Below are 11,578 nucleotides of genomic sequence, written 5' to 3'. Positions count from 1 at the left end.
ACCCTCATAAATTAAAGCACCATCTCTTGGCACCAAACAGGAGCAAGCAGTGGCTGCGTCCTCCCACAAAGTCAAGGAGAGACCGACGACCGACAGATACCAGCCTCTGATAACACCACCAGAGTGAGGACGGTAAAGGAGAAGAGTGAACGATACGTAAGGAAAGGAGGGAAGAAGAAGGAGATGGTGTCAAGTGCCCTTTTTTCCCTCCACATTAAGTATCCCGCACATGGGTGTCATGGTACTACTCTTACTCCTTGTCTGTTTTTAGTGCTGCATTTACCTTAGATCCACACCTGGCACACGCCAGGTACGTAAGATGTTTGTCCTCAACATGATCCCCCAGTTAAACCTAATCTCCCCACTAGATCTCTCTTTCCCCCCCCCCCCCCCCCCCCCCCCTCACCTCTTCACTCCAGCCTGGAATAATATTCCATCCCCATTTAGCAAAATGGGATACTAAACTTCCAGACAAATTACTAAAGTGCTGAAACCGCAATCAATCCCCAACAGTTAAAGATTCATTACCCTCAAAAATGCCCCCATTCAGTCATCCCAGCCCCCTCGCAGGGGGCACGGTCCTCCAGGGTGAGGAGACGCTTTGATCAGAGCTCGACGGAAAACACCCTCACACTTTGTTGTTTATGTTGTTGATTTATTGGGATCAGAGAGGGGCCCACAAGGGATCCTCAGCACTGAGATTCAGGCCCATTTACCGAACCCTGTTTTACAGTGTGTGATAAAACTGATAAAACATTATATCGCAGGTGTGTCTTCTCAGATTACCTCTGCTTTCACACATTGACAGAAGATGAATACCCATAAAGTCTTTGAAGAGACGAGCCGCTGGCAAGCCCCCAAAATTGTATAACAGAAGAATGAAATCAACCTTTGAATAACTGCATTTGATCAACAGCGCAAGAGTTAACCTCAGATCCACATCAAAGAAGACCATGAAGATTTCCAGCATATCACTTATTCAGGAGTAAACAAACAAGAATGATGAGTTACACTTTTAACACGTAGAGAAACACCAGAGTGGAGAACACAAGCCTACACGTCTGGGTTTGCTCTTGTGCCTCTTTGCACCAGGGGGCATTAGATCCTGCAGTAATGGGAGCAACAGGGGGTCCAAACAGAGCAAAAACTTGACATTTCTTTCAAGGATATATTCATAAGTGTTTTTCTGTAAAGACCTTCATGCACTTTTATCTATAAAGCAGCTCTGTCAACTGCAGGATAAGAACGGAGGTGGGCAATTAATTTTTTCCAATAACAAACTCGGACTGCTGTGGAGGGTCGAGCCGCAACTCAATTCTGCTCAACATGAATTAATCTCTTAATAAAAATAAAAATCTTGCATGAGCAATATAAAATACTGTTGGTGAGTCTTGCTTTTTCTGATAATGCTGATTCAAATTGTAACATTTCAGCACAGTGAAGATGGATAAAAGAGGCCTGATCTAGTTGGAACAGTTGTTTTGTGTTGCATCACGTGTGCCAATATTCACTTGATTCAGCCATTCAGGAACGGCATTTGACCTTTTTAGGCCGTACACTGCCCAGGGTCTGGTTAAGACATGTGTTTTTGTAGTTTTCTTTTTTCAAGACTAATTGAAAAAAACTGTGTTTCTTAAAAGTACAATGTGTGGGATTATGTGAACTATCTTTTAATGTGGTACTTATTGTCAACACCTGTGAGAAAAGTCTGCTTTCCAAAAGATACATCAGTTTTAGTGGGATTTACAGCTGAAACATTTCTTGAATTAGAAAAATCCTGCGGGATTGCAGGATTACCGATGCTCCCCTCGGGAGTGTTTACTGGAGAAATAAAGATGAAATCTTCTCCCATTTCCTGTCCATAACTAGTGTAAGGCCATTACGCCTTCGAACACATTGCACCAGGGTGAATCATTCACACTTCACAGTGCAGACCGCAGAGTAGAAACAAAGTCTCTCATTCACAGTGAAACTGAGGAAAAACCTCAAGGGTCAGTGGTTACAGAACACTAAAAAGCATGAACAGCATCAATCAGTGAAAATGCTGTAAGGATACAAATAAAATAGCTGGTGTTTGTTCATATCCGTATGATTGCGATCGTTACGCTTCGGCGCATCAAATTTATCAAGTATAAATTCTAATGAAAACCTTTTTTTGTGTGAACGATTAGACGCAGTGTACCAGCCTAACCACCAGAGGGAGAGCAAGAATCACAAATGAATAACTAAAATAACTTGAACCGTTCAACAAGAAGAAGAAAAAAATGCCAGATGATTTAAACTTCATATCAGAGATTTGAGTGTTGTCTAATCCGGCCCCAAGTCACATTCAAATAGTCAAAGTGCCTCGTTCTTCCTGCTGAGCTTGCTGACATGCAAACCTGCAGCCAGGATGTTTTGCATGAGCTGCACAATGAAGTGAATAAACAGACAACAATTTGCAGAAAAGTACGTCACAGTCACTCTGATGGTCCAATATTAAGGATAGCAGGTGGAGCTGCACAGATAACAACGTGTGATCTGCTGGAGGGAAAACATTTGGGTTGTTCTTAAAGGGACTGCTGCATCGAGGTTTTGGTTTGTGTTGCGAAGGGGATTTGGGGGAGAGTCAGTAGATACGAGGCACAGGGTGCAGCAGGGTCATGTGCTCGGCTCCGTTGAAAGGCAGACGCTGAGTGCAGTAGTGGTGCACCACCTCTGGGATGCTGGGGAACACACAGCTACTCTGGTCCAGGGTGTAGCCGTTCTCTTTTGTCTGAGCAACAATGATGTGAACACAGCCCTGACTTGTCCTGAATTGCAAAGAAAAAAAAGAGAGGGGGAGAGTGAGAGACAGGGAAAAACCACTTCTACTTGTTTTTCCAGTGTTCTATAGCTTCCGAATTAGCAATGGAATAAGGCTTTAAGAAAAACAAAAAAAACACATATAATACCTTACAAATGCCTGTATACACACACACACACACACACACACACACACACACACACACACACACACACACACACACACACACACACACACACACACACACACACACTGATCTACTATATGTGATCAATATCCTTTAGCAGAGTTTCAATCCTTATCGGTGCACCTTCAGTTTGCACTCACTTGAGGGCGATGGAGTACTTGCTGGTGTCCGACTCGCTGTTCCTGACCAGGAAGCTGGCCTCTCTGCAGAACTGCAGCTGGAACTCGGCCTCCTGGCGAGTCACACAGCCATGGTACCAGCTGAGAGAGCAGAGGGGGTGGGAAGGGGGGGGCATTTCGTTTGAGTCTGATCAAGCAAGCAAAGACTCATTTTCCCTGACTTTGCCTTAGAAATGTGCACGACTGTTACATAATGCTGAAATTTTATAAAAAAAAAATGTGGTGGGGAGATTCATTGCTGGAATAAGAAACAGATGCACGGACATTCAGGCTGTTGAACTCCTTTTAAAATACTTTGAGTATTACTGAATTAAATACCAAAGTTTCATGTGTCTCCAGGAGAAAGAAAATCCACACTGAGCTACATCAAACAGAAGTGAAGTTTGCCGAGGATTACTTTCAGCTATGAAACTATTCTCTCTTTCTCATAGTATTTCTTTATCTTTGAGAATATTTTTTTTTTATTTGGACTAACAAAGTAGAACTGTTGCCACCATCAATCAGAGCAGAAGCTCCTCACCTCTGTTTTTCCAGGGGCAGGGAGGGATCCACGCAGCAGGCCTCGGCTTCAGAGCTGCTGCTGCTGCTGCTGAGGGTGGAGCACCCCAGCAGGGTGGGAGGAGACGATCTCAGGATCTTCTGGGTCCAGCTCTTCTGCCTCAGATGCTGAGGCTGTCTGGTGAGCGTGTGGTGGAGCGTCTCATCTTTAGCAGGACGATCAGCGCTGTCAAATTGTGCTGGGGAGAGACGAGCGGCGAGAGAAGATGAGGATTTCTGCAAAGAAACAAACGACTCTCTGCCTGGGTTTGAGCTGGATGCTGGAGCCTTCAGTAAATATGAAATAGGAACCCTGCACTTTGATGTTTCATGCAAGCTGCTGTTCGGTATGCTGCTGGTCTATGCAGCGTATGAAATATAAATGTGAGAGTCAGCCTGGCTGGGTTTTTTTTTTTTCTTTTTACAAATATATTTCATATTGATCTAAGCATATAGAGACATGTACTACATAAATACTGGTTAATAATAAAGTAAAAGCATAAAGTGTTTCTTCAAAAAGGTTCACAAGTTTCCCATTTGAGACATTTGCAACAAAAAAATTGATTAGTTCCGATCAAGAAATGCAGAATTGTGTTCACCCTTATATAACCTTTTCTAGAATTAATACTCAGCTTATCAAACAATATAAAACAGGTCCAACAGAAACATCTGATTGGATGACAGATATTCTGACAGTGCTGATATTCAACATAGCTGCAGCGAGATAACTCACAATGTCATTAATGTCACGTCTAACAGCTAAATGTGGATTACTGGCTGTAACAACATCAATGTAAAATTAAATATACAGGTAGAATGTACACCAGAGAGAACATTACAGTGAGGATCAAACAAAACAATACAGAAAAGAAAGAGTTAATGACAGAATTAACTTTTGCTTCAGCATTATGACCTTCTAGGAATGGAGTCTGTAACCTTATTGGTTAGAACAGATGTTTTCTTTGACAATTTTCACCTAATTAAATTTGTCCAGAGCTGCAAAACATTTAAAATGAGAATAACACAGCTCATAATGTGATACAAATAGCTTTGAATACAAGAACTGTATTTTAGGTTACATTCATGAAGTTTGCTCTAATGGAAGATGTCTGATCACATTTTAGGGTGTTTTAGTAGCTTTTTAGTGGTTTTAATCTTTTTAGGCCATTTTAAGTCGAGTTAGCTGCTTGAGACAGCTCAGTTATTTGAGTTATTTGTAATTTTTTAGAAGTTTTGGATGTTTTTATAGAGGTTTTGGGACATACACTTAGACATAGACTTACGTGTGATAATAAATATTTTACAAATACAGTTTTTCTTGTATTTTCATTGAATGGATCTATGAATGATACCGTTAATAACATCCATCTTTGCCCCTGGCTTTTATGTTTTGCATTTGTTTTCTGGCCTTGAGAAAGCTGGAATCCACAGCCTGTGAAGAATAGGTCTTGTAAATAGCATTGAAAATTTCCTTTAAATTGAAAAATACTCTGTGGTACCTGATAGGGTTTTGACAATTTGCTCCTTCTTCCACTCCCAGGGCAGCTCGTACTCGGTGGAGGGGCGGGTGTCCAGCTCTGGCCGGGTGACGGCCGTCTTCTCGCCGTCACCGCTCCCTTCATACGGGGTGTCGTAGATCTGCAAAGGAGCGGGCTGCCCGTCAGCCACTGTGCCCTCACTCCCCTCCACCAGCACACACACCTTCAGCAGGTCCTTAGATCCCCGACGTCTGATCTCTGGTGGGTCGAAGACAAAGGGTTATACATTAAAAGGACCTCCTTCTGGGGAGGAAGTCAGGGGTGATGCAGCGCCTTTTGAAAGCTTCAGTGAAGGAAAGAAAACACTAGAATCACTGAGCATCTTCAGACCAAAGCTGGAAACAACACAGCCGGAGGAGTTGTGGTAGTAACAGAGGGACCGGGAACCGATGTACAGACTGACCAGAAAATAGAGATACTTTACAGTATTGTAAAAGTAGAAAACCTGATATCTTGATTGAGCAGCTTCCTCCACTGTTACATTAACCACCTCCATGTCCTTCTTCTCTACAGAAATCTTCTCTCAAGTCACTTTTCATTTTTCAACCTGTAATAGCCTAAAAAGAGTGGAATTCAAGCTCATACATCATATTTTTCTTAACACATTTGCCGCGGGTTCTACTGTGTGAATAACTCAAGAGTGAGCTAAAAAGTGTTTATTTATTTACTTATTTAAATAAAGTGTGAACAAGTCATTGCATCAGTCATCATCAGCGGTTGGGAGCTGTCAACGTGCCTTACAAGGTACATATTGATCATACAAGACAAATATCAAGCTATATAAATGGGCTCTGCATGTTCCATGACTGTGGAAAACCAAACAACTAATTCAAATGTGCCCAACAGTCATCTGACACTAAACCTAACAGTACAAGAATGTTGTGAAATCTGCACGTCAGAATGTTGTCCTGTTTAATTTGTGCTGAGGTTTTGCCATTATAATATCAATAATATGGGGAAGAACGTTTTGCATGGGACCAGCTCATCACATGTTCATACCACATTGCAGCTTGGTGGTGCAATTCTCATCTCCACCTGTCCATGTATAGAAGCTTCCTTTAGAGAAACTGAAATGCAGCTTGTTGCCATTGGTGTGCCAGCACCTCTCATAACGCTGTGATTAGGGTCAAACTGTGAACGCAGCCACTTCCAACCCATAATTTGTGTTCAATCATCAGTGGACCCAGTAGTCTACTAAAACTTAGCTTGATTCTGGTAACTGATGTCAGCCACTGTGTGGATTCCGGCCCTGAATCTCACCACCCCACTTACTGAGTCACAATGACATCAGCCTCTTGCTTACTTCCTCAGTCTGATTTAAGCCCCGGTGCGTTTACTTCCTCGCTGTGATTTAAGCCTCATAAATTGAGCCTGTCGCATCATCACATCCTCTGCTGGCCTCTGTGAGGAGTCCTTGAAGTAGCATGGGCATTCAGTGAAGTAAAGTCTACTCGACAGCACCCGCAATAAAGCATTTTCACCGCCACAGCAGGTTATTGTGAAACTCTGTCAGAGAAAACAATAGAGCTGATGGAAGGAAAGGTCAGGAGAGCATGTGATTGGACGACTGGCCACCAGTCTGACTTGACGCTGGGAAGTTTTGATTAATGGTCAGACAAGTCCATATAGGGGTCTACGCAGAGCTACGTCTGAGATGTATGTGTGTGTGTTGGGGGGGGGGGGGGGGGGGGGGGGGTGCACCAAGGGCAAACTTCCTTTTGAAAGAATAGTACCAGGAAACAGAGACAGGAAAGAGGAAGCAGGAACAGGAAACTGCACCCATTGTCCAAATGCAACACAGTTGCCGTAGCAACCCCATGGGGTGCAGGGAGCACTCGGGGAGCGAGTTTGACGTTCTCACCGCTCGGCCTGGAGAGGCTGAAAACAGGGATCCTGTCAGCAGGAGTCATTATTCATTCAAGAGAGGAAGGAGAGAGGAGGGTGATGGAAGTGGTACCGGTGATCATCTGCTGGGCGTCGTAGGGCTCCATGTAGCCATCGTTCTCCCCGACCCGCTCTGCCTCCCTCTGCTCCCGCGTCTGCTGAGCATCAAAAGGATCCGCGTAATCCTCAAGGATGATCACCTGAATCAGGAAACATGAAGACTTCAAGGTTTAGTTCATGGAAAGAGTCACAGCTAATTATCCTCAAACAAGAAAATAAAGGGATCATGTGAATTATAAATGATATCATACCCATTTCCCATATTTGTTTTTAAGAGGTAACAGAACAGAAATCTTTGAGTAATCCTATTTAAGCAGGCTTCAACAGACTGACTGCACTGACTATATACCAACTTGAATAACTCTTCACAACTCAACCTAACAATTGAACACAGATGAATAAAGGTAAACATTTCCCCTCCCTATTGGCAGTAATACTACCAAAATTGACGACAAGTACAATCAGTGCCCAAACAGTGTATGATTATTAACCCTTAAAACGATTCGGAACATAGATGTCATGATTGATAACTTTTAAGAATTTGGTAATTGAAAGAACTTTTTTTACACAGTCCATGATCTGTTTTGTGCAAAGTATTGTTGAAAACCCAAAATATATGACAAATAACAACAATAACTGCAACGTTAATAAAGGTAAATAAATATATATATGGAAAAGCTTCAATATTTTCCAGTCAGCCATTGATGAATTATCTTTGACAGCTGATTTTGCAGGTTTTGCAAAGAGGCGCTCACGTTTGTGAAGTCTATTGTCTCTCCACAATCACCCATCCTCAGCATCAGTCACCACCGACTGTGCTGTCACCTTATCAGCGACATGTCATTTCTTGTTTACTCTACAAGCCACTCAACAGGAGACAATAGCAGGCTGTAAAAGTTGCCTCTCTGTAATGACTTCCAGCTGTGCTCGCCCGGACAAAGACCAGCGACGTGTCGGTGTTTGAATAAACGCTTGAAACTCATCCTGGCAAACAGGACCGAGCTCGGACGATTGTTGTTGAGGTGTTCCAATTATTGTAAACTACAACGAATTCACATCACCGGTCAAGCAGTATATTGACCTCAACTTCCTAAAGAAGTCGTGCCACATTATTTATCATCGGGAAATCAAAATACTTCAAAACAATGGTCCTTAAAAGTCAGCAGACTTGAAATTGATATTGAAATAGGGGATTTACAGCTTCTCTGATATATAAAACTTCTCTTTTTCTTCTCACCATCGCCTCCCTCTTCTATCTATATTCCTAAGCTGGGGCGGGGTGGGGGGGGGGGGGACTTTGGTTTGCACCTGAGTGTCGCATAACACAATGCGTTTTATAACCTGATAGTCATCACCAGGGGGGCTGAATGTGGTGAATGAGAGGGATGAAGCAAAGGGAGGGGCAGAGAGAAGAAGAAGAATATACTCGGCCAGATTACATGCAGGAGAGGAAGGTGAAGGCCTTGTATCTGACCGCAGCTTTGTATTCAAGGCAAAGCGGAGGGGTGTGAGGGCGAGGGGGTGGAAGAGGAACAGAAAGGCAGATAGAAAAGCAGGGAGGAGTGGACACAATGAAGAACGGGAAAAAGAAATATCAATTTTCAGAGCTTGGAATGGATCCCGGCGACTTCAGGAGGAGAGTTGGTTGCACAGATGTGCAGGCAATAGGTCCTAAATCCTGCATGGAGAACGAAGCATTGGCATCTTTTAATGAAGTTGATAAAGCAAAATCTATTGTATAAATACATCACAAGTATGAGTATAGGGCAGACGTATACATAAACAAACAGAATTAAAAAGTCTAATACTACATAAGAATGTACTTATGATATGTTATCTCAGATTAGTGATGAATACTGATGGCCATGCATAGAAATTATGCTAATGCTGTTTATCTTCTATTTACAATGTAAAAATTCGAGAGGCTGGTTCATCTTGAAATCATTCATGACATTGATACTGTCACGCAAGTTTAAAAACAGTAGTTATTTATACATATACAGCACCTGAGGTCTCTAAACTTATAATGTGTTCAATTCGGGTAATAAAATGTGACATGAAATTCAAGTTGGCGATCAATATCGTATCTGATCGTATGTTTTTATAGATAGCAACACAAAAATCTGATAGTGTTGAACCTCATCCTTGTAGCAACTGTCAAATGCAACCAATGAGGATGTGTAAGAAGGGCAATAAAACAATAAAGTCAACGAAAATCTTCAGAATGTTTGGAACGGCTTTTATATGTAAAACGTCAAATCCTCAATTTTAGTGTGTGACTTTTTTGTTTTTCCTTACTGAAGTGTTCTTTGTGAACTCTCCATGTCATATCTATCAACTGAAAATAACTATATAATATTGATTATTGCTAAATTCTTTAATATTTCGAGGTACAACATTTGAGTAACTGATTCATTTTAGGTCTTCTGAACTGAAGAAAGTGAAGGAACCACTACAACCCCCCCCCACCCAGAAATGTCCGACAGGAAATTACTCCTCCAAAATCTGTCATCAGCTGCAGGATATTTAATTATCACACTCATAAAACACAGCCTATTGAATCAAGCTCTTGTTAATCAAAGCATCTACGACAGGATACATGTACAACATTTTGATTCTCTAAATCAGTGTGGATACTCATACAGTTGTATATAAACACAAGAGTGAAAAAAGGACCAACCAATAGCGTGTATAAATATATTTGCCACCTACAGCAATGTTTTCCCGATGAGACATACAAGCTCAGACCAGATTACCATCAATTACTGTAACGGAATACTGAGTAACAGTGAAATCATGATACTGTTGGTTCTGTGAGAAACTTTGAAGATTGTAACTGTATCCTGATACTTTGGGTCTGTATCAAACTTTAAAAGGTTGTCACGTCATAATGCTCCTGATGAATTTATAACAAACTTTATGGTGAAATCTGTTGGGTTGTGACAAACCTTATTGTAAAGTCGTATGTCTGGTGGTCTGTACCAAACTTTAAAGATTGTATCTCTGACATCATGATACTGTTTGATTTTTTTAAAGGTTTAAAGATTATAACTTCATGATGTTACTGTTGGGTTGGAGTCAGCCAGTAAAGGCTTTAAAATCATCTTACTGTTAGTTCTGTGTCAGACTGTGATAGCTGTGCCTGTGACTCACTGTTTCACTCTTGTTCTGAGCTGGTTTCTCAGCTTCAGGTGCCACTGAGCTGCTGATGGTACCGCTGTTGAAGTTGGGGCTCTTGTCCTGCGTGTCCACTCGGATCAGGCGGCTGATGTAGGAGTTGGATGGAGAGCTCTTCAGGGGTCTGTGCTGCTCCTCGACCACCGGCTCGGATCTGGAGTTCTTGCGGCTCTTCCCGGACAGAAGTCCGTCCCACACTTTGCCATCCTTCTGGGAGCTCACGCCGGTTCTGCTCAGGTCCGCGGCCGAGTTCTTTCGGTTCCTCCCGGTGAGGAGCGACCCGACCCCTCCACCTCCTCCACCTCCACCTCCCCCTCCTCCTCCTCCTCCTCCTCCTCGTCCGGCTTTGCTGGCTCTGGGTTGAGAACCAGACTCGGAGGCTGAGCGGATCCTGTCGGTACCGTTCTTCAGATTGATGGGGAACTCCCTGAACCACTTGGCCATGTCGACTCTAATGTGAAGCAGAGCGCTTTCAGAGCCATACACCAGGACCTTTACAAACCTTTGACAAAAGATTTGACTTCCGCTGCTTTATTCTAGGACAGAGCCTGTGCAGACAGGACCTCCACACCTCTCTCTAAAGCATGTCAGAAATACTCCCAAAACTCACTGCCACTCTTCCTTAGAATTACAAACCGGAGAAAACAGGCAACATGCCGTTATACTACTCCTGTTTTATCCCATTTGTAATTTTCTGACACCTGTTCCCCCTTTCTGCTTCAAAATCCAAAAAAAAAAAAGAAAAAAAGAAGAAAGAAAGTTCATTCCCTTTGAGGGAAGAGGTGTTTTCCAAGTAGGATGATCCGGAAGAAAGCAAAGTTTTTCTTGCTGGAGATTTGTGGTCCCATTCCCAGAGAGGCTGATCTGTCCTGAACGAGCGTCCAGTGTGGCAGAGAGGAGCAAGACTGCGCCTGTAGTGCAGAGAGGAGGGGGGATCTCTGCTGGGAGGGGTGATCTGATGCTGGGAGGAGGACCTGCTGGACGGTCGAGTCAATTTAAGACCTTAACTTAAGCAAAAACTAAATAAGTCAAATAAATATATGTGCACAAGGCCAAATCTTCCACAGAAGCTTTCACACTGAGATACAGTGGTAGAATAACCAGTTTGGGGGAACGTAGAATAGAATAGAATAGAATAGAATAGAATAGAATAGAATAGAATAGAATAGAATAGAAACACTTTGTTCGCAGAAATAAATACTTTATAGGGGTGCTATAGAATAGAACACAG

General features: G+C 42.6%; 1 protein-coding gene across 1 annotated transcript; it reads right to left on the bottom strand.

The window, feature by feature from the left end:
• Positions 1 to 644: 644 nt before the first annotated feature.
• Positions 645 to 11,235, bottom strand: LOC308122625 (SH2 domain-containing adapter protein E-like). The gene is made up of 6 exons (XM_080484575.1): positions 10,324 to 11,235; positions 7,184 to 7,310; positions 5,188 to 5,424; positions 3,672 to 3,888; positions 3,113 to 3,232; positions 645 to 2,792 (listed from the first exon to the last, which is right to left on the bottom strand). Exons 1-6 carry the CDS (start codon positions 10,789 to 10,791, stop codon positions 2,609 to 2,611), a joined length of 1,353 nt encoding a protein of 450 aa, XP_080340701.1. The 5' UTR covers positions 10,792 to 11,235; the 3' UTR covers positions 645 to 2,608.
• Between the last annotated feature and the right edge of the window lie 343 nt (positions 11,236 to 11,578).

This window comes from Lipophrys pholis (genome assembly GCF_963383615.2).
Source record: "Lipophrys pholis genome assembly, chromosome: 17".
NCBI lineage: Eukaryota > Metazoa > Chordata > Actinopteri > Blenniiformes > Blenniidae > Lipophrys > Lipophrys pholis.
Note: the sequence above shows the minus strand (reverse complement) of the source record. Positions and strands in the feature narration are given on the sequence as shown.

Bases quoted from the DNA above. Each gene is read 5' to 3' on its own strand.
- LOC308122625 (XM_080484575.1), bottom strand. From the start codon at position 10,791: ATGGCCAAGTGGTTCAGGGAGTTCCCCATCAATCTGAAGAACGGTACC. The intron at 3,889-5,187 runs GTACCACAGAGT...GTCTCTCCCCAG, and splicing joins AATTGTCAAAACCCTATCAG to CACAATTTGACAGCGCTGAT. The intron at 3,233-3,671 runs GTGAGGAGCTTC...CTGCTCTCTCAG, and splicing joins CTGCCCCTGGAAAAACAGAG to CTGGTACCATGGCTGTGTGA.